The sequence below is a fragment of the Dermacentor andersoni genome, chromosome 8, assembly GCF_023375885.2.
Source record: "Dermacentor andersoni chromosome 8, qqDerAnde1_hic_scaffold, whole genome shotgun sequence".
Classification (NCBI taxonomy): Eukaryota; Metazoa; Arthropoda; class Arachnida; order Ixodida; family Ixodidae; genus Dermacentor; species Dermacentor andersoni.
Genome location: NC_092821.1, coordinates 28,272,545 through 28,296,653, shown reverse-complemented (window position 1 = coordinate 28,296,653; position 24,109 = coordinate 28,272,545). Strand labels below are relative to the sequence as shown.

The following is a 24,109-nucleotide window of genomic DNA, read 5'->3' as shown; positions in this document are numbered from 1 at the left end:
CTTAGAGGTTTGCAAAAATGTCCATATTGCTACACGCATGTGATATTTGATTGTTTGAATAAGGCGCGTGGGCGCCATCACTCAAGAAAGGAGGAGGAAGAACGAACTGGGCTCGTGCTGTGAATCTAACAGGTCAGCGCTGCAACCGCTGTTGTAAATATAACCTGTAAATAGTTGCTCGTCTTACTGACTCGTCCTTCGCGTAACAATGTGGTGGACGCTGCCGTTCCCCATCCTCGCCACGGAGCTCCGCAGCGGCCGCACTGTCCTGCTTTCCGCCATGGCTCCCAGTGACGACACCTCGTCTCCTTCTACTCCTTTGACCCTGACAACAACGTACGTTATGGTTACCAATCCCTGCGATCCTGGCATATTCTCCGGCCAAGATAATGTCGACGTTGAGAACTGGCTCAACCTGTATGAGCGTGTTAGCCAAAGCAACTGCTGGGACCCTACCATTATGCTAGCCAATGTCCTATTCTACTTGGGCGGAACTCCTCGTGTCTGGTTCCGGACACACGAGGACGAGATTTCTCGCTGGAATGCTTTCAAAGAGAAACTTGTCGACCTCTTTGGAAATCTCACCGGTCGACAGCTGGCTGCTAGAAAAGTGCTTTCTACCCGAGTTCAGTCTTCTACTGAATCGTATGTCTCGTACATAGAAGATGTGTTCGCTCTTTGCCAGAAAGTCGTTGAGAAAATGGCTGAGGCTGACAAAGTCAGTCACGTACTTAAAGGGATCGCGGACGACGCCTTCAACTTGTTGGTCTTCAACAATGTGTCCACCATCGACGTCATTGTCAAGGAATGCCACCGCTTTGAGCTTGCCAACAGCCACTCCGCAGTTCTCCCGGCTCCCTAACATGGCTGCGACGACGTCTTGCGTTGACCTTATCGCTTCACCACCTTTTCATGAGCGCATCACACGTATTGTTCGCCACGAACTCGAGGCTACAAGTCCTGCGCTGTTCCATTCACGCCCACTTGAACCCACCATTGACCAACCAGCCCCAGCGATCTCCCTCATTCAGGCATTTGTACGGCAGGAATTTGAGAACCTAGGTTTTCCTGCTGCCAGCTCCGTCTCCCGACCTGACGCCCGACCGGTGCCGACTGCTCCGCCTCATGGCGATGTTTATTCCCCTCCCACATACCGCAACCCTGCCGAGTGGAGAACTCTGGATGACAAGCCCATTTGCTTCCGTTGCCTCCGCATTGGCCATGTCGCTCGCCACTGCCGCACCGTCTGGACGTCGCCGTATTCGAGCTGCTTTTCCCCTTCTCCTTGCCCATATGCCGACCCACGCGGTTACTCGCCTCGCCATATGCCTCCTACCTCTCAAGTATCCGTCGACGTCAGTCATCCTCCTCGCTCGCTGTCACCTCAGCGCCGTTGGTTCCCGTCGCCCCAGCCATGCCTGTATTCGTCACCGACCAATTATGAACCACCCGGACGAAAAACTAGGCCATGCAGATCTTGGAGGTAGTGCTGCATCACGTTCGTCCTGTCCAAATCCTCCATTGATGCTCCTCACCAACACAAACCTAATTGAAGTAGATGTAGATGGTGCTCTGTTGACGGCATTAATTGATACTGGAGCCCAAGTGTCCATAATGAACGCTAACCTATGTCGTCGTCTCAAAAAAGTTCTTACGCTTGCGATTACTCGAGCCATTCGTGTCGCCAATAGCACCACTGTTGCCGTCAGGGGTATGTGCACTACTTGCATAGGAATTGCTGGCCACCAAGTTCCAGTCCTGTTCACCGTGCTGACCAGTTGCCCTCATGACCTCATCTTCGGGCTCGACTTTCTGACGACGCATTCTGCCCTCATCGCTGTGCCTCGAGTTTCCTTTTCTTTCAGACGTTCGCCCTGAACACTCTCTGCACTACAGCATTTGTTCGCTTACCTCCAAAAGCCCTAACCTTCGTCGAATTGGCCTCGACAGCAACCGTGCCTGATGGCGACTATGTCGTCGCACCTATTCGTGATGTCCTCCTGGCGCGCGACATCTCTCTGCCACACTCCTTCGTATCCCTTGCCGCTAATCGCATGTGGCTCCCCGTTATCAATTTTGGCTTGACGAAGCAAGTGTTACCTGAAGGCATAGTGGTGGCCACGCTCCGGTCAGTGACGGACGACCACGTCACTGCTTTTGCAGCCAACATGTCTCCAGATCCCCCTGATTACCCGCAGGATGCCTTGAACCTCGATGGCCTGTTACGTCCCATGGTCGCTCTGGACCTCGCACCTGACCAAGCAGCCGCCCTATATCGCCTTTTGCTTTCCTACCGTGACATATTTGACACTGACAATCAACCACTTGGTCAGACGTCCCTTGTTAAGCCTCGGATAAACACTGGTGATGCTGGTCCCATTCACCGCCTACCGTATCACGTGTCCACGGCAGAGTGCCAAGTTATTAAGCAGGAAGTAAACAAGATGCTCGCCAGAGGCATTGTTGAACCCTCGTCGAGTCATTGGGCGTCGCCGGTCGTGCTCCTCAAAAAGAAAGATGGCACGTGGCGTTTCTGCGTTGATTACGGCCACCTAAACCGAATCACTAAAAAAGACGGTCGCCCTTTACCACGAATCGACGATGCTCTTGACTGTCTTCACGGTGCCAAATACTTTTCGTCCATTGACCTTCGATCTGGTTATTGGCACATTTCCATCGATGAGCAAGACCAAGAAGAGACCGCTTTCCTCACTCCAGATGGCCTCTACCAATTCAAGGTTATGTTGTTTGGTTTATGCAATGCCCCCGCCACGTTCGAACCGATGATGGACTCTCTGTTTCAAGGTTTCAAATGGTCAACTTGCCTTTGTTACCTCGATGATGTCCTTGTTTTCTCCTACATTTGAGATGCTCCTTGAGCACGTCGCAGCTATCCTTGACGTCTTCCGCAAGGCTGGGCTCCAATTAAACTCATCGAAGTGCCACTTAGGGCACCGACAGATTACAGTGCTAGGCCATCTCGTTGGTGCTTCCGGAGTATAACACGACACGGAGAAGGTTCGAGCAGTAACGGCTTTTCTTGTACCTTAGTCTGTCAAAGACGTCCAGAGTTTTGTTGGGCTCTGTTATTTCCGACAGTTCGTGAAAGATTTCGCAGCAATCGCTCGACCACTCACTGAATTTCTGAAGAAAGACGTGCCTTTCACGTGGGGTTCCCCTCAGGCTGTCGCATTTTCACGCCTTATCACGATTCTCACCAATCCACCGGTCTTGGCCCACTTTTACTCGTCCGCATCTACAGAGGTCCAAACCGATGCCAGTGGTTGTGGCATCGGTACCATCTTATCGCAATGCCAACATGGACACGACCACGTTATAGCCTACGCTAGCCGCCTCCTGACAACTGCAGAGCGCAACTATTCAATTACCGAGTGCGAATGTCTTGCTCTCGTCTGGGCTGTTTCAAAGTTCCGCCCATACTTATATGGCAAGTCCGTCTCTTTAATCGCAGACCATCATGCAGTCTGTTGGCTTTCGTCGCTCAAGGACCCTACTGGCCGTCTTGGTCGTTGAGCCCTCCGACTACAATAATATCCCTACACTGTGGCTTACAAATCGGGACGCCAACACTAGGACACAGAGTGCCTCTCTTGCTACCCAGTCGAAGACGCGACCTCTACGTCTGATACTGACACCGACGCCTGTGTTCTCTCTGTTTTTCCACTGCGCCATGTCGCCAACAAGCAGCGTCGTGACCCGTCCTTGCGTATCATCATTGACCGCCTGGATTTCCCTTTGCTTATTCACACTTCAAGATGGCGAACTCTACCGCCACAACGTTCACCCCGACAGCCCTGCATTACTTGTGCTCCCTAAATACCTTCGCTCGGCTGTTCTCCACGAACTGCACGACCTCCCCACTGCCGGTTACATGGTTGTGTCACGTACCTACGACCGGATCTGCCGACACTTCTTTTGGCCAGGGCTTGCTCACTCTGTTCGAAGATATGTAGCTGCGTGTGAGAAATTCCAGCGACGCAAGACACCATCGACGCTCCCTGCTGGGTACCTTCAACCACTCAACATTCCTGCGGAACCATTCTTTCGGGTTGGTTTGGACTTATTTGGCCCTTTTCCTCTTTCTACCTCTGGGAACGACCATGAAGATGTGTCTGTTGCACGGCCAAGCGGATCCTCTTGCGTCGTTTGATTGACAGGGCAACTTGCTGGTACCATTAGTAGATGTAGATAGCAGTATGGCGCTGAAGTGAACCCGTGCTGTAACCTGGACAAAGAAGCATAGCGGTTTAGTAAGCCACATTGTATTGCTGAGTGCTGTTCACACGCCCACTGAATCAGACAGTCAAAAAAAAATATTTGTGAGGCAAAAATTTATGTTGTTTTTTACAATCCAGTGGTATGGAGCACTCATATACAGGCTTATTCTTAAGGCTATGCTTCAGTGGTCTGTTTGAAATTTCACGATGGCCAAGGCCTTGGCATTGTTTCGCATTTGCCTGTTGCACAGCTCAATGTGCATTGCATGTTGCTGTGATGCCAAGAAGTGTAGATGTCACTGGTGGCTTTAGCTGCATCGTGACACTGGCAGTTTAGACTGTGTTGTGCAAATTCAGTTGAGAGCTTTTTCCTTACATAGGAGACCAACCTCATGTGTGCTCAGCTTGCTGGGGGTAGCTGCCTGCCGTTCTGCTGCCACCGGCTAACTTTCATGATGTGCACTAGCCTAATCGGCTTCATTACAATGTTAGCCAGCATAAGAAAGTCGCAGCTTTGGGCCAAGCTGACAAAGTTCTTTTTACGGCATTCATGTGGCACTCGGAAAGTCAAGAAATTAACGATAATACTTGTGAGCTAACAAACTTGGTTGTAGGATTCTGAGCGTATCCATTGTAATGGCCGTGTGGCAGCGACGAGGACCGTGAGGGCTAAACTTGGACTAGTTGGTGTGGAGGCAAAAGATGGCACCATGAATCTCGAGGCACATTGGTCTGGAAGTGAGCTGGTGCCATTTATTCCAGCTTTGTGTCGAGAGCCTGCTGGATGCCACCACAACTAGCGTGACCCTGTATGTTCTTTTGGCTGTTGTCAGCACACGTAACAGGAGGTAACCGTATTTATTTGAATCTAGGCCAATAGTATTTTTGATACATGAGTCACAAAACTTCTTTGTAAGGGTAAGCTTAAGGATTTCATTAGGGGTCGTTGGAACTGGAAAAATTGCATGCTGCAGATGCCAGCGCCAGAAGACAGTACCTGTAGCCGTTCATATCCACTGCCACAGCAGCAATGTACTACAGGGATCTCGTGGCTAGAGGAGTAGGTGTGCCGAGTGAGCTTAGGTCACCACTTCTCCGCATCATGGCGCAAAGAAGGCGCTGCAGTCAGTAGAATGGTTTGGTGCAGACTCCACTTATTCGCCATAGGAGATCTGTTTCCTCTAACCATTCTGCTCACCTTTTCGTCGCAGAAGCTTCAACATATATTGGCAACTTGCAAGCGCCAAATAACAGAGACCTGTATCTCCTCATTGCACAAACTGACGGCTACAGATAACAGTTCTTGACTCTGCGTGCCTAATTTGTTGCTCAGTTTCTGCCGCAATTACCAGACGACATGCGCCGCCGAGAACCATTGTACTCAGCGTAGCGCTACTTTTGCATTGTAATGCAAAGTAGCGAACTACACTCCAGACGGGCTGATAACACGATAACAAGGGTGCTATTCCGAACATAGGAGAATTCTAATTCTTTTCGGCTGTTTGGTAAAGGGGGCTGCTGTAGCCTCTCTGATTGGCTCAAAATGCCGCCATTAAACAATTTGACAGTAGGGCAGAATTAGCCAATATCTAGAAGGGCACCCCGAGTCACTGTAACAGTATGCTGTTCTGACAAGAATGAATGCGTCCGGTGCAGGCACAGTCATCCGACAAATTTTCTTTCATTGAGACCGAGCACGCACTGTGCCAGTACAGTGCTGCACAGTCAGCGGGGACAAGCGCATGTCTGGCATTGGCCATTGGTACTAATGAATGTCACTTGCTCTTTATGGATGTTATCGTTTACTATTACATATCTTGGTTGACATTTAAGGTTCTTTATTGTTCTTATTTTTAATTTTCTGACCTGAATTTTGGGAGGGGTGGCTGAGAATCGAGGCCAGCATAGGTTTGAGTAAATCTGGTTGTTTTGTAAGAACTTGTGTTGCTGGCGCTTTGCAGAGGGCCCCGTGCTGCAGCTCTGCCGTGAGGGCATCTTCCATCACCAGGTGCGGCTGGCATCGGCCTCTATTCGGCTCCTCACACACCTGGCCATCCACGCGGCTCGCGGTGAGTGCCTGCACATGAGACTATCCCTTTTGAAAAAGACCACAACGCCTAGATCCATTAATCCTATAGGAACATATTGCGGTGCCATATAAAAACAAGGGGTGTGCGAATACTTGAATACAGTCGCCGACCGTTTATTCGGACCTCACGGGGACTGCGGAAATGTCCGAATAAACAGGTGTCCGAAAAAGCAGATTAAGAAAAAAAAATGAACTCCTTTATTTCCACGCACTTATTCGGGCTCGGCAGTAGGCTTGAAGAAATCGTGAGTGCGCCGTTGCACGCTGTCCCGTTTACGCGCAATCAGATAAGCCTGAATCTCGGAGAGGGTCGTACGGTCACTATAGGCGGCTGAAAGCACAGTCACTGCTTGTGCACGCTCCGCATGCGACGGCAGCGTAGCACATGGTGCGTCATCTTCCGACTCGGAGTCATCGTCCAGCGGAGCAGCAGAAACCTGACGAACGATCTCGCCGTCGTCGAGTTCTGCGCATGTCAGTACAGCAGTGTCAGCACTTGTGAAACTGTCAAATGAGACGGTGTCCGGAATCACAATGCAACCACTGCGCAGGTCTCGGCAGAATATTTTCCGCGTCAGTAGGGAGCACATCGGAAGGCGACAAATCCTAGGCCTCCCGGCACCCGCTTGCCGGCATTCCCCAGCGCAGTCTGCGCGGGCACTGTCGGCGCCATTAGACACTTGACGCGATGTTTCCGTACGCCACGTTGGATCACCGAAACCTCGACACAGCACACAACCTAACACCACCGTGCCGACACCAGTCGCACGAACGAAAAAGAGAGAGAGAAGTGGTTCTTGAAGGGAGAAGGAAAGGTTGACGCTGTTTTCTGCAGCCCTTGCGGGAGCACGGCTCAGCGTCAACGAAAAACGTGCTACTCGCAGCGTCGTGCGCGAAAGAAAGAAATCAGCTGCTGGATTGTCTTGACATGGCTTACTAAGCTGAAACCGGAACTACTGTACGACCACTCTATCGAACCAGGCAGAAACGATGATGATGAGCGGGGATTTCCAGTAGCGCCACTTCGTGGGGCAGCAAGGAGGCTCTGTTCAAAACAAAAATGGCGTTCAGCAAGTCGAACTATGCGCCGCGGTCAGAGTTGGTGCATGATGCCCTCGAACGAGTTGGCTCAAGAAGTGTCCGAAAAATCAGACGAGGGGTTGCAGGGCGTCCGAACTTTCGGCAGTTGTTATACATTATGGTCTATGGGGAGAATGGCGGTGCCGCGAAGCTGACCGAATAATCGGGCATGTCCGAATTTTTGGAGTCCGGAAAATCGGTCGGCGACTGTACTACTGCATCAAATCGAAGAATAGTCAACGTTCGAACAATTCGATTCGGGAATCGAATATCTACTATACGAAATTTTGAATATTCGATATATTGGTTGTGGAGACCCGCGCAGTGCCACGGGTCACGTGCACCGCGGAGCCCCTCATGCTCGATGCCGCCTAAGCGAGTGTTTCACTTCGTTTTCGGCTCAAAAGGCGTGCCGAGCGTGCCATAGGCAGGCCGCGCCGGCTGATGCGGCAGTGGTGTTTGTCACTGTGGGTACTCCCTGACGTCGGCCCGATGCAGGGATCGCACACGGCAGCGCCCAAATGCAGAATGGCGTCACGTTGGCCGTGGCCGCCTCTATTGGTAGGAGGTTCGTCTGGGTCGACAGGATTGATTGAAATCATAACACAGTGCACACAGAGAGAATGGCAACATAACAGTATTTCATAAAGTGTTAAAGCATGTGTGGAGAGTGGGCCGATTAGCCACCGATAGGCACACGGACAGTGTTGAATACGCAGTGATGAACTTCACGCCGCTTCGAAGCCGTCACTCTAACCAGCACGTGTGATCTTGGGGCTGATCACTGATGAGCCACCCATGCGAACATATTAGTGACAAGCATTCTGCGATGGCTTGTGGCCCATTACCACGGTAGCCACACGGCCTAAGCCATTAGGCTTAACCAGCGCTGCTTCGTCGGGCATCGGCGAGTAAGATTACTGTTCGTTGCAGAATAGACAGAGATCGCAGCAGCTGCATGACACTCTAAACGCCGAAAAACTGCTTCGCAAATGAAAGCGAATTCATGGGATACCAACGAAAGTTTTAAATGGCCGCCATCTTTGGGACGCGCTGTACAGCAGCTTCTCATTTTCGACACCGTTCATTGGTGCACATTGGCGAACTTGCCGTGACCCTCCAGATTTCAGAATTTTTGACAGATGGCGAATAGCACCGATCCCGACAACGAAATTGCGCAGACAGTGCTTGCTCTGTACTGTCAGTGGCGGCTATGCATGAAACAGTGATCGAGTCACGTGATGCATGCTCCTTTTGTCTGTCACGCAGGTTGGCCTTACGATAATCCACCTGCCGTCAAGTTAAGGGGGGAAGCGCGGGGATCAGATCGCGATTTTCGCAAAAAAAATCGATTTCTGTCTTGTACTGAAATATTTCACCGAAAAACAAACTTTAAGCACTAAAAATAAATATATTTGTCGGTGCCGGCGTCCACACATCCGCCCGAAATCGCGAAATAGCCGCAAAGTTCAAGGCGCGACTGCTCGGCTTTCCGGACACGGAGCGCCACCATTTTGGTATCATCGGAAAGCCCGACTCTTTGACTCTTTGTCCCAGCCCTTCCCTTCCTCCCCTGCCAGCCAGCAAGCGCACAAAAAAAAAAGAAAAGCCGGAGGGTGGCTGCACGGAGCAGCCAATGGCTGCCGCGCCCCGATTGGCTCTGCGCCGCGGCGCGTTGTAAGGCGCCTCCTCATTGGCCGACGCCGCGGCATAATGGCGGCTGAGGCAAGGAGCGTCTGCTTTTGTGCGCTGCTGGGAAGCCTTTCTGGCCTTTCCTTCTCTTGTGTTTCGAGGACTTCGACCACGTGCAATGGATCCACGCACGTTCGAAAAGAAGTACCGGACGAAGCATGCCTACGAGAAGTGGAAACGCAAGCCCGTCACAGCAAGGAAGAAGCGACGATTGTCAGCAGGTGGTTCAGCCAAGCCGAGCGTCCGTTCAGAATCGGCGGAGTACGCGCCCAACGTGCTGTGCGATCTCTCGCCCAACGTGCTGCAGGATCTTACGCCGAGTTGAGCACCAGCCAGTGATAGTGAGACGAACAATGATCTTTCGCCGTCGAAACGCAGGTTCAGTGTTACTTCACCAGTGACGATCGACATGCCAGTGAGTCTCGCCGTACGCAAGCGTCCCGCCATACGCGAGCGTCCTGTCGCAAGTTCATCCAGCACAGATCACGGAGTGGGCTTGCAGCGGTCATCGCCGCCCGACTGCAGGGCATTGTAGACGCGCTTCCACGGTGAGTCGTTCAACGCCGAGATGTCTCCACAGCCAACAACCGCCAGTGAAGGCAGTCCCACGCCATCGACGAGTTCCGGCGCTTCGACGGAGCTGCAACGCAGGCGCACGCTCGCTGCCGCGGATGCGCTCGCGGCCATCCTTGCCGCTCATCGCAGTGTTGACTGTTCGCCCAGTGAACGTCGCACTATTCAAGCTCACCTGAAAACACGATTTGTGTCCGCGGAAACTGCAGAACTGCAAGCGTCGAGAGTTCGTGAATTGCTTCGCGCGGTTTCAGCAACGGAGCGCAAGTTCGGGCTGACTGGCTCACAGAAAAATGCCATTCCCGCACCTCCAGAAGAGGAGTTTATGCTTGTTCAAGTTGCTGCTTTGAACTCGCTGATTGGTTCCACGCTTTGCCCAACTTGTCAGCAGCCCGGCCTAGCAGTGCACCGCGAGACTGAACTGGGGCTAGCTGTGAAGATGGTACCTTCATGCATTCCCTGTGGTACCCTACAGTCTGAGTGGTCCTCACAAAGGAAGGGCGGCTCGAGAGCTTTTGAGGTCAACATCAGAGCTATGCAAGCAATAAAGAGCATTGGGAAAGGACCAACTACTCTTAATGACTTCTGGGCCACCATGAATGTCTCGCATCGTGGGTTACATCATAAAACATATGATGAGCACCTCAAAAAGACTTTCAAGCCTGCCGCAGCAGCAGCTGCACACAATATCTTCACAGATGCTGTGGAGGCAGTGAAAAAGGTGTACACTGAAATGGATACTACATTTTCAAAGAACATCACAGTATGATGGCACATGGTTGACACGCGGCCACAGCTCCCATACTGTTGTAGGCTGTATAATTGAATTCCATACAGGGCTTGTGTTGGACTGCGTAGTTCTGTCCAACTTCTGCCTTGGGTGCAGCCGACAGCCAGCAGAAAGTGACCCCAACTATGCTGAATGGAAGCAACAACACCAGTGCCAGAAAAACACTGATGTGAATTCTGGAAGAATGGAGGTTGAGGCTGCACTACAGCTCTTCAGGCGCTCCTTGAGCAGAAGTGATTTACCGTAAAAACCGGACTATAGGTCGGACCGGAATATAGGTCGATCCCCCAACTAACGAATCCTCAAAATGAAAAAAAAAAAAAAATATCCTTTTCAATGGCAAAAGTACCGAAAGACATGACACCCTTACCTTGAAACAAATGCGACTCGGGGGGTTGCACACTGGTGACAGTATTTATTTAAATGCTGCTCGCATGTGCACCCGGCCAAGTTTTTAGCGGTTTCGCGCGATCATCGACACGCGTGCTTGTCAACACCTTATTAATGGCGCTGAGCAGCGAAACAAACGAGATACGCGCATGTGTACACATGCCCTTACTTTCGCTATTTCGCCGCTCCGTGCCGTGATGATAAGGTGCTGACAAACACGCGGGTCGATGGTCGCGCGATACTGTTAAAAGTTCGTCGGGTGTACAGTACACAGAAGGGCACGAAGTGCGCAAGCGCTACTCCGAATCAGAGCAACGCCTTTGATCAGAGTCGGATGACGAGTGCTTCTCGCTGCCCAGTCCATAGGCGCGTGCGATCTCTACCGCTTTCAAACGGATGCATTCGGCAGTCACAGGCAGCGATCTTACACACAGCTCGCGGACGGACTCCGCAACCTTGCCTTCCAGTTCTGCAGTCCACTGCGATCCGGCACGAAATGACGTTTTCTTTTGGTTGCTGCAAGTTGTAATACGTTGCTTTTGCCTCCGCCACTACCGAATGCTCTTTTCGGATACTTCAAGTTCGCGCTGTGCCGCCAGGTTGCCGTGGGCTTCCGCGTACTCAATCGCCTTTTTCTTGAAGGCGACGGTGAATTGACGTCGGCTTCCGCTCCCGCTCATTTTGAAACAAAATGAAAGTGCAGCCTTTAATTAATATAACTTTGCGACAATGGAAACGCAAAATGCCGGTGCCACAGGTGCCACAGTGTCGCCACGCCGCCATGCTGCTGATGGCGATGGCGAAGGCGGCTGTTTACTTTATCCGCCCATTGTTGCAAGACTTCCGTAGTTTTTCCGCCAATGTCCGGTATATAAGTCGAGGGTCGACTTTTTGCAATGGGTTTTTGAAAAAAAGTTCGACCTATATTCCGGTTTTTACGGTACGTTACACAAACATAGTTAGTGATGGGGACAACCGCATGTTTTACACTCTATGTGATGAAGTTTATGGTTTTGTGCAGCTATCTAAAGAAGACTGCATAAATCACGTGAAAAAACGAATGGGGGCTGCACTTCGCTCTTTGGTAGCCAAGGCAAAGAAAGGAGAGCCACTAGGTGGAAAGGGGGGGCCTGACACAGCAGCTCATCAAGAAACTGACGAACTACTATGGCCTTGCTCTGCGGAACTACTCAGAAGTCGAGGAAATGCAAAGGGCAGTGATGGCAACATACTACCACATCACATCAACAGATGGTGAGCCCCATCATGAGCTGTGTCCCCCTGGCCCCCTTAGCTGGAGCAACCACCGATCAGCTGAGGCGGAAGGGCAGCCAGCACCAGCTCACAAGTACAAGCTTTCAGCTAAAGTTGCTGAAGCACTTCTGCCTGTGTACCAGCGCTTCTCAGGCCCCCAGTTGCTGGCCCTGTGCAGAGGAGGCAAAACTCAAAACGCAGCTGAGAGTCTCCATTCAGTGATATGGTCATTAATATCAAAAGACCAGCATGCCTCACTGTTTGCCGTGGAAACAGCAGTGCACGAGGCAATTTCAAGGTACAACTCGGGCAGTCTGAAAGCTTATTCAGGCCTGTGCACAATATTGGGCCTGCGCCCTGGTGCCCTCTCTCTTCAGCGGGCTGTCGAGAAAGGTTCCCAGCGAATGAAGAAGGCACACAAAGTCCATCTCCTGAAAGAACAGAGGGCTAAGAAGTCACCTGCCCCCAAGGACACCAAATTTTACAATGCAGGAGCATTCTAGGCAGTGTGTGCCAGTATGGAACTTTGAGGCTTGTTTTCTCAAAAGTTTGTTTTGGGCTTATCACCTCGCTCGTGGAAAGCATAGCACGGCAATGGGAGCACGGATTTTAATCCTGTTTGTTTTGTTGCAATTGCTGAAGTGTGCCTTATGTCAAGAGTCTCAGATTTACCATTTAGGCTCACCATTTTTTATTACACAATAATTGGAGCATGATACATTCTAAGCATAAAGAGAAGGTGCATACAATGTCGTTTAGAAGAAGAGCAGAGAAATTTAAAAAGAAATTAAGAGAATCTTGACTTAGACTATACTTCTTAGTAACTATTAAAAACATTTACAGACCCATAACCCATTTTGCTGTCACGCTAGGCTTTCCACGGGCAAGCAACATGTGAGCAATATATAAATAATGATAAAATTAAAACTACTGAAGATATTATTGTGAAACTTTGTAGCTGTCTCTTTGATGTTATTTCAAACCTCTCTGCCAAATTTCATCACTCTAAGTTAAAAAATGAAAAAGTTTGTTCCGATCCCCTCATCCCCCCTTAAAGTAGCACTTCTGTATTTTGGACAAAGACTGTAAAGCAGCACTTTCTATGCAATAAATTAATGATTGCAGCAAAACACAGGTCCACTATTAAACTGAGAACCTCATTAGTATTCAGTATAGCTGAATATCACTAATTTGTTAGTTCCAGAGGAAAAAGAAAGCACCCTAGAAATTCTGACAATACAAAGAATATTTTCCAGACCTTCATATGCTAGGATTGAGCTGTAATCAATGCCGGTATACTAATTGGGTGTTTCCTTTAGTAAGAGTAGGTCCATACCATACGTCTACATTTCTGTGTGCATAAATTACTGATAGTTCGCTACATTCTTCTTATGCAATAATAGGAGACTTCCGAGCATGTGCAGTATCGTGTTTTCTTGCCCAAAAATTTATAAGCTTTAGATTTTGTGAAAATTTTGGATATTTCATTCAGTATGCAGCTTTTTTTTCCTCAATTCAATTCAATATTCAATTCAAAATCTATTCAGTATTTGCACACCCCTAATAAAAACCCATACATTCTCATATACAGTTTGGCCTCAAGATATAATGCCCATGGATGTAACGAAATATGGGTATAAAGAAGTAATCTAAAATGTGCTTGCTCATGCTGTAATGGTATCGCTCTATGGGCTGACTGTCACCGCTGTGCTGTTGACTTCTGCTGATTCAATCCTGACGGGACCGACAAAATCGGTACAGCTATCTGGTGGGTTGAATTATGTTTCAGTCATAAAAGCGCCAAACACATGGCTGATTCATTTAGTAGTACAGTAGAACCTCGTTTTTATGTTATGAAAGAAAAGACATACTAACCGGGAAAACGTACTACTGTATCCAATATAACTAATGTGAGCATTATTCATACGCTTCATATTCTCACCTGTACATACTCATCATCACCATTTTGGGGCCTGGTGGTGGGGCTCTCTCTCAAGAGAATAAAGAGACTGGCTGCCTATATATATTATTAACTATATTATTAACGAACAAACATCCCCCGTGAACTATCGCGTTACTCCCGTAGACGTTTCTTACGACCATCGTTGTCGTGGTTCGGAGATCGTTCACGTTTCGCGGCTAAAACGATTCGTTCGGCGTTCCCCTCCTGGCTAAGTTGCGGCCTGGCTGGCCGCTTGCGTGTGCGGGGAAGTTAGTGTGAGGCATTATTCATACGCTTCATATTCTCACCTGTACATACTCATCATCACCATTTTGGGGCCTGGTGGTGGGGCTCTCTCTCAAGAGAATAAAGAAGAGACTGGCTGCCTAAACCTCGTATCACACTAAAAATATTTGACGTACTCGACTGCACTTGACATCTACGGAACGTGAAGCCTTGCGCAAATCGCTGCAGTGCAAGATGTTGGCACGCATCGAACTGGTGGGGCTCTGGCAGCTCGAGAAGCCTTTTGTTGTTTTCCTATTGCATAGTGTTTTAGGATGGGGACGGGAAGCCAAAACTAATCGAGCTGGTGGAAGACGCCAATTGCCTCTGGAGCGAAATGCGGCGCGTTGGGTTATCCCCTACTGAAAGCGTACAGTATGCTACCAACGTCACTACGGCTGTTGCACTATGGAACATATTGGGGAAGGTGCTTATTGCAATAGGGTTGCTGGCACTGGCTGTGAGTGCAGTGTGCCACCACCTGGAAGGACACTTGCTGGTACCGGAATAAGAAACAGTGTGCGCGCCGGTGTTTTCGTTTGAGATGGGCGGGCAAGTATTGCAGTGAAGCTGCCACTGTAGGTGGCTACTGTTTTCGATCGCTACCAACTAAATGTTGGTGCCGGAAGATAATGTTTTCCGGTAGTGTATGAACCTGTAAAATATAATTGTAACCCTATTGGATCATTTTGTTGTGTGCTTTCTCGCAAATGTTGGTGCTGGGAAATTGTATGTAATGGGAATCATATGTATCAGCGAGGTTCCGCTTCTGATTCTAAAACATTCCCTAATAGAACACACACCCACATTTTGTGAGTTCAAAGTAAAAATAAACTTGTGTAAAAGTTATGTTAGAGCTTCTAAAGAAAGTAGAAATCAAATGCACATTCGATCTTTAGCAAAAAGAAACGTAGCATGCCTCTGATTCTGAAAATAAGAGAAACGGCAAGACAGTTGACTTTACCTTCACAGAATGGTAATTTATTTACATAGTATTCCATGCACCATCATTACCCTCATCCGGCACTTTATCGCTGTCTACAAAGAACCATAACATGCCATCCCCCATACTGTCCATAACATCCCTGATATTGTATAGTATTTATTAAACAACTCCACTATAGTCTTAAATGAGATGGTGGCCCATGCATAGGCTAACCTGGTTCTAATTGCGGACTAACCTAGTTGCTAGTTAGTCCTGTGATGCATGCGATTCTTGAGAATGTTTAGAACTCGCAATGCGACTTGTTTCTGCTAGCTTAACATGTAGAATAACTTATCATTTGAATTTGCTTTTGCAATCGGGCTAGATCTGGCTTATCATCATGCTGCACAAGAACTCGTTTTGTTGCCATCCATGGTCACCATCTTGTGATGGCAATGGTGATGACGCTAGCTACGGCGCCTCTGATGGTAGGCTGTTGTGAACGTGGTTTTGGTTTTGTATTCTACTGCACTGGCCCAGGTAATTCTCTGACAAATTTTATTGGAAAAAGAAAAGGCGCACATTAGAATTACAGTTAAAACATCAATATAACGAAGTCAGTAAAATGGTAGCTTTATTTCATTTTATAGAAATCTTATGTTATTGAAATTCAACTTTTCGTGCAAATAAGGACAGCTGCTGATGGATTTTTCTTTAAATGCATGAGGAGGCCGTAAGAATTTCTTTGTTATTGGACAATTGGAAAGAATGAACTTCAATGACAAAAAAAAATTTTTAAATTCATTTCGTTGATTTTGATAGTTGAAAACCAAAGATGTGGCTCCATGCCATGTTTGCAACATCTTCAGATTGGCAGGACGATGCAACCTGTGATGCTTTTAAGCCCACCCTGTCCAGTTGGCCTCTACAGCTGGTTCTCTAACCCACAGCGGAACGACACTGTCGCCGTTCTGCTATCCACACAGTCCGACATATGCCACACCAAAATCTGTGGGATTCCACAACTGCTCTTTTTGTCCCCTTCGAAACCGCTTTGAAACCTTGAAATCTGGTGGTGCATGCCATGAGATTTAGCAGCTTATGGCCAGCTAAATTGGCTGTTACTGGCAAATACACCGCGCGACAGAGGTCGCGCGGTGCACGACTTGAGAGGTGCTTTTGCAAGCAGTGGCATGCAGTTCAAACATTTGTCCATTCGCAGCTGCGAAAGTTTCTCTTTATTGGTTCGGTATACCTTCACGGTGGCAGCAAAATTTTGTTATATTGTTATAGAAGGATGAAAAAAGAGAGGAATAAGAAGATCGCGGGACGTTGGCTGCTGCGTGTTTTTGGTGGTCAGCCATCTTAACTTCTCTGACTCATTTTGTATATATATTGTAAATTCCATCTTCTATACTCCCAACATCCCTGTAACATATTGGTGAGAGGTGCGGGGTACCACGGCTGGAAACAGAGCTCCGCAGTGAACGTCGCATCACCGTCCTCACCATGAATGACAGTGGGCACTCGGGATCAACGTCGTTGCCGCCTCCTACGTCACCGTCGCATGCTACGTCGCTGTCACCTTCAGTTGTAGTGCAACCGAAGGATCCTGGAACTTTCTGCGTTTCTGTAGAAATGTGTAAGTGGAATCAACAGGTGGGACCCTACGCTTATGCTAGCTAACCTGTTGTTCAACCTAAGAGGCATGGCAAAGGTGTGGTACGAAAACCACGATGAGGAACTAACCAGCTTGGACCAATGCAAAGAGAAATAGACAGAGTTGTTTGGCAAACCAGCCTGCCATAAAATTGCTGCAAAGCAGCAACTGGCCTCCCGTGCTCAATCCCCAACGGAGTCCTATGTCTCGTACATCCAGGACGTGCTGGCACTTTGTCGTAACGCCGATCACGACATGGCAGAAGCTCGGAAGGTCGGGAACGTGCTTAAGGGCATTGCTGACGACACGTTTAATCTGCTCATGTGCAAAAGCTGCTCTGCAGTTGATGCAATCATTAAAGAGTGCCGACAATTCGAGCAGGCCAAAAGCCAACGTGTTTTGCAACCATTCGCCTGACTTCCCAATACTGTCGCAACGTTGACGTGTGGAGGTCAACCCGCACAGCAGCATGCGTTGCCATCAGAGGACATGGTGCGAATCGTTACATGTGAACTGGATGTGACGGCGCCCGCAGCTTTCTGTTCGCATAGCCCTGATGCTACTACATTTTCAGTTCCCCTTGTACAAGCCATCGTTTGCCAGGAACTTGAAAACATTGGTTTACATTCTGTCTGTGCTGTCGCCAATGCTAGAGCTAATGACTGCCCTTCTACTAAATTCACTCCACCCCAACGCTTCTCTCCGCGTTATCGCAACCTGACTGAGTGGAGAACTGCGGACGACCAGCCAATGTGTTTCACCTGTCACCGCATTGGTCATGTTCCCCAATACTGTCACAACTCGTGGCCCTCAACACGCTGACCAACCTGAGCCGTTTTTATGGAAATGCCCGCAACGTTTTGCCCACCGCCGAATCTAACAGCGCCAACTCTGCTAGGAACACGTGGTACAGCCGCTCACCATTGCTGCGCGGACACCAGTCTCGTTCACCGCAAACACATCGCCCATCTTCCCATTTACCGCAGCCACAATGCCTTTCGTCCCTGGTGGCTTTTGGTCTCATCCTTTTGGAAAACAGGGAAATGCAGCCTTCGAAGGTGGTGCTGCATTGCCTACTACTGCAGCAAATCCTCTGTCTGCAACCACGAAGAGAAGTGTAATTGATGTCAAAATAGACGGCGTACCTGTCCAAGCACTCGTAGACACTGAAGCCCACGTATCTGTGATGAGTGCTAGCCTACGTAGACGTTTAAAGAAGGTCCTCACCCCAGCAGCTGGCCGAGTGCTTCGTGTGGCCGACAGCAGCGTGCTGGTTGTTCTTGGAATGTGTACGGTGCGTTTAAGTATAGCCTGTCGCCCTACTTCTGTTCTCTTTGCTGTGATCGACAACTGCCCTCACGACGTTATCCTTGGATTTGACTTTTTATCCATTTATTCTGCTCTCATCGACTGCGCAACTGGTGTTCTTCAGTTAGAATTGCCTCAACTCGCCAATGCTCTCTTCACAATGTGTGTCTGTTACCCGAAGCAGTTGCTTACATCACTTTGACCGCCCAGCCACAGCTTCCTGACGGTGAATATGTGCTTCGCCCCATCGTCGACATGCTTTTGAACCGGAACGTTGCTGTTCCGCATACGCTGGTCACAGTTACTAATAACGACGTCGTTCTACCACTTCTGAACTTCAGGCTGTGCCCTCAAGTGCTTCCGGCCGGCATGTTCTTGGCCAGCATTTCTGGTAGTTCCGAATTTGACGTTGACAGTCTGAATGCCGAGAGTGGGTTTATTAGCGCCAATTGCAGCTCACGGCTTTCATTCCTTAACGGATGACTTTGCGAAAATGATTGCACCTGACTTCACCTCTGCACAGGCCACAGACATACGTCTCCTGCTTGAATCGTACAGTGACATACATGTATTTGATTTCGCCGACAGGCCTTTAGGCCAAACATCTGTTGTTCATCACTGTATAAACGCTGGAGACACGAATCCTATTCGTCGGCGTCCCTATCATGTATCGCATGCTGAATGTTGAGTCATCCAATCAGAAGTGGACAAAATGCTCCGCAAAGGGGTCATCAAGCCATCAGCCAGTCCTTGTGCTTCGCCTGTTGTCCTTGTGAAAAAGAAAAATGGTAGCTGGCATTTTTGCGTCGATGCTCACCACTTAAACAAGATCACGTGAAAAGACGTCTACCCACTACCATGCATCGATGACGCCTTGAACTGCTTGCATGGAGCTAAATACTTCTCATCCATCGATTTTTGATCTGCCTACTGGCAGATTTCAGTTGATGAAATGGGCCGCAAGAAGATGACCTTCATCACGCCGGAAGGCTTATATCAGTTCAAAGTCGTGCCCTTTGGCCTATGAAATGCTCCTGCGACATTTGAACGTATGATGCACTCTCTTCTGCGAGGCTACAAATGGACCACCTGTCTCTGTTACCTTGACGATGTTAAAGTTTTTGCTCCCACATTCGGCAGCCACCTTACCCGACTCACTGCCATTCTTGCAGTTTTCCGAAAAGCCGGCCTCCAACCGAACTTCACGAAGTGTCAGTTCGGGCGCCGTCAGATCACCGTGTTGGGACACCTCGTTGACGCGTCTGGTGTCCAACCAGATCTGGAAAAAGTTCGCACCATACACAATTTCCCTGTGCCATGTTCAGCTTCTGATGTGCGTTGCTTCGTCCGCCTGTGTTCTTACTTTCACCGTTTCGTCAAAAACTTCGCAGACGGTGCTTGGCCCTTGACAGATCTTCTAATGAAGAATTTGCCACCCTCATGCGGCCCCGAGCAGGCTCATGCATTCGCCACTCTCATCGAATTTCAGACCACCCCTCCCATACTTGACCACTTTGATCCATCTACACTGACGCAAGTGGCCATGGCATCGACACTGTTCTTGCCCAACAACAGAATTGTACTGAGTGTGTGATAGCTTACACCAACCGCCTGCTGTCACCTGCCGAGAGAAATTACTTCCTCACCGAGCGGGAGTACTTGGCTTTAGTTTTGGCGGTCGCCAAGTTCCGGCCATATTTGTACAGCATGCACACGTTTTCGGTTGTTGTATACCACCACGCACTCTGCTGGCTGTCTTCCCTCCGGGAGCCGACAGGATGGCTTGGTCACTGGGCTTTGCGGCTCCACGAATTTTCGTTTGTTGTCAACTATAAGTCTGGATGTCTGCACAAGGGTGCTGATTGCCTCTCTCGTCACCCCATGGATCCCCCTGATCCTGCTGCTCATGATCTGGTGACCTGCATGATGGCTTTTTCTAACATGACCGACATGCGCGCTGAACAACAATGCAACGAATCCTTACAGTACATCATTGCCAGAGTGCAATCTGGCAGCACTGACGCCATGTGCCACATGTTCGTTCTGTACGACGGCATCCTCTACATCCACAATATCAAGCCTGATGGCACTGAGTTGCTCCTTGTCCGTCCTCGTCATCTACGATCCGTCACTCTTGAACAACTTCACAATGCACCGACGGCGGGACACCTTGGCGCTTTGCATACATACGACCATGCATGATGCCAGTTCTTCTGGCCAGGTCCCTACCGCTATGTGCATCGTTATGTTGCAACTTGCAAATTGTGTCAGCGCCAGAAGAAACCTCCCCTGCCACATGTCGGATGACTCCATCCAATTGAAGTTCCCTCTGAACCATTCTGTTACGTAGGCCTTGACCTACTTAATCCTTTTCCGACGACGACTAAAGGGAATAAGTGGATCGCCGTCACAACTGATTACGCGACATGCCGCGTGATAACAAAGGCGTTGCCGACTAGTTGCACAACAGGCGCCGCTGATTTTCTCCTCCACGACATCATTCTCCCCCATGGTGCACCTCGACAGTTATTTACAGACCGCGGCCGCTCGTTCTTATCTCGAGTTGTCGATGACCTCCTCCACTCTTGCGCCACTGAGCACAAGTTGTCCACCACCTACCACCCACAAACGAACGGTCTTACAGTCTTACGGTACGTCTCAACCGAACACTTACAGAGATGCTGTCGATGTATGTTTCCAACCCATCATCGCGACTGGGACGCCACACTGACCTACGTGACATTCGCGTATAACTCGTCCCAACATGACACCGCAGGATATTCACCCTTTTATCTTTTGTATGGTCGCGACCCCACATTGCCGTTTGACACCATCCTCCCTTCTGTGCCACATGTTGCAGCTGAGTACGCTTGTGAAGTCATCGATCGTGCTCACATGGCACGTCAAGTCGCCCGATCTCGTTTATTAGCCTCGCAGCGTATACAAAAAGAGCGTTATGATTGGTGCCATCACGATGTTATGTTCGCGCCAGGTGCTTGGGTGGTCCTTTGGTCACCATGTCGTCGGGTTGGCCTCTCTCAGAAGCTTCTCTCTCACTACACAATGCCTTATTAAGTTCTACGTCAAGTTAAAGACGTAAATTATGATTTTTCGCCGCTACAGTTTGGTGCATCCTTAAGTCCAATGCCTGTTGACGTCGTCCACGTTTCGTGGCTGAAGCCAAACTTCGCTTGCAATTCTTCACCTACCATGTGCCGAGATGGCGCTTCACCATCTGAAGGTCCTATTAAGGAAGGATGAAAGAAGAGAGGAAGAAGATCACGGGACGCTGGCTGCTGCGTATTGTTGGTGGTCAGACATCCTAACTACTCTGACTCATTTTGTATATATATTGGAAATACAATCTTCTATACTCCCAACATCCCCGTAACAATATTGTAAACGTGTATTAACCAGGGATAGAAGTGCTGTGCCAACCTGTGGCAATACTTTAACTTCGAATGAAGTCGCCAAATTTAGCAGGATGTGCATTCAGTGGCAACGAGACAGCCCTTAGACATGAGTTGGCTAGCGATTAGACCTGCCATCCAAGCCTAAGCAACCCGCTTCAACTTTGGCATCTTTGCAGTGTGGATGTACTCGGTGGCATAATTGTGACTAGGCCACGAGAAAAATGAAAACCGGTTTGGGCTGTACAATGCATTATGAATGTTTTGTAAAGGTGTTATGCATTTGCATTTAAGCGCACCAGCTAAAGACGAGTTGAACTGGCATTCATTTCATGGGGCAGTCAAGAAGGAACCTGCACTGAATAAATAAGGTGGCCCACTGTGCCCACCGTGTAGCTCATCAGTTTCCTTATATTATACTCGATTTTGCACCCTATTGGTACATCTGCATCGATTAATGGGCATATGCTTTGCAGGTGATGTTATCGATCTATTTCACACGTGCACAGCATCTGGTTACCGGGATGATAGTGCGGCACACCGACAGACGATGTGCTTGCTTTTGTGAAACTTCTTGGTCACAAATATTCAATGGTAACCACACAGTCACTCAGATTTGCTTGTAGGCTACACTATTTTCCGCAAAGCCCACACCATACAAAATCAGGCTCTTGCCACTGCAGAGTGCATATTTAGTCGACCTTGGCAGCCAAATTGTGATTGTAACTAAACATTTGGTGAAACCACAGACCTCTGGAATCACGTTGCGGCAACGGTGTTAATGCCGCAACTTGTACATATGAAGTCTGACAATTTTAATAAACAATCGTTCGGTGCACGATATAAGTATTGGTTGCCATTCTACATTGGCTTTACGGTACCCGTTGCAGAACCACAAATCAGCCTGAATAATCGAGCTTTTTAATATATTGGTTGACGAGGCAGCCCAGAAAGCCAGTGAATATTGTTATCCCTTTACTGTTTTCAAAAATAAGTTCGAGCTTTTTTTCGGCTAGCGACGTGAAATATTGGCAAACATATTTCACTTCGCGTTTATTCTGCAGTATTCTGCTATCTTAGCTGAAGGTTGCCAAGAATTAAGAATTACCTGAGAGTACATGGGGAACAGCATTCACTCTATCTTGATGTGTGTTGTTCATGGTGGCCACCGTCAATATTTCTCATTCACTGTGCATGAATACATTTAATTAGCTAAATTTATAAATTTACCTAATTGATGAGATGTCAGTGAAAATGTTGTGGATGACGCTGACAAATGACTGTTAACAGCATTTAAAGCAACCTAGGATCCATGAAGTCTTTTTTGACTAGAAATAAAGCCCGTGAAATGAATCAATAAAGAAAGGTTTGACAGCATGTTACGCTCCTGTAACACGTGAAGGCGAATGCCTGCTGCACACTTGGTAACGCGCTGTCTCGCATAGTCGCGTGGCTGCTTTCGCAGTTTGGCTTCTCCAACTAGTTTTCGGCGCTTAGGCGTGGCTTCGCGCGCTCGTAAGCCAACAATGTTTCTCTTCCGACTTTGCATTGCATCTTTTCAGAGGGAGTTGAAACGTATGGTATTCTGTGTGTTGTATGGGTGATTTCAAAGAATGTATGCACTGTTCACTTTGTTGAGTGCTTGTAGCCTCAGCCTTATGGGGGTATGAGGCGTTGATTGATTGAACGATTAATTACTCCAAGTTTTTCGCTCGCTTTGTTTTTCTAATTGGTGCGCACCACTGAGTGTGCTTGTCGCTGCTCACATAGCGTGCCTCGCATTTTGCTTACTATGGCCGCGTGTCCTGGGGCTGTATGCTCTAATGATCCACTTCATTTTCCATTTTATGAGCCTTAGTCGTTGATCGCACCCTAGGTGCAGCATATGCTGAAAGTGCGAAATGAAATGGAATGTTTCAAAATAAGGGCACTAGTGCCAAACTTGGTTTAAAACGTAACAATAAGTTGTGTGAATTTTGTAAAAAAACATTCATAAAAAGTTAACTGGACCGGTTTACTTACGTATTCAGCAATTAGGGTGTCTACCAACCAGGAAAACTGGGAATTCTCAGGGATTTTGAGTAGTCTGAAAAAACTCGGGGAATTTGCACATCAGTTGTAATTTTATTGAAAGGGAACGAAAGTCGTGGTAATGCTGGCCCGAGTAACAGAGGAATCGTAACAAATGGCTTTGATGCCACGTCGTCGGCTGGAGGAGCTGCCAGAGTACAGTCAACGAGCGACTTTTCGGACACCAGATAATTCGGACGGCTACGCGACACCACTGAGTACCCCATAGTGTCAGTGTATAAGAACGTCTGAAATTTCGGGCGCAAGAACCCTTCGCCGTCCGATTTTCCAGACTTTTTGCCATGACCGCAGGTCCGAAACAGCATTCATAAAAACCACCATCGCCGTCACTTTGATAACCTCACCGCCTCGAACCAGCACACTCGCACGCAGATGCGCTGGT

The 24,109-nt window shown here is 48.7% G+C and overlaps 1 protein-coding gene across 2 annotated transcripts in view; it reads left to right on the top strand.

The window, feature by feature from the left end:
• defl (Integrator complex subunit 7) overlaps nt 1-24,109 on the top strand; it is a 126,126-nt gene that overhangs the window by 39,530 nt on the left and 62,487 nt on the right. For both annotated transcript variants that reach the window (XM_050174203.2, XM_055068125.1), the window contains one exon: nt 6,200-6,307. In XM_050174203.2, coding sequence (XP_050030160.1) covers nt 6,200-6,307 — 108 coding nt within the window. The remainder of the gene's footprint in view (nt 1-6,199; nt 6,308-24,109) is intronic.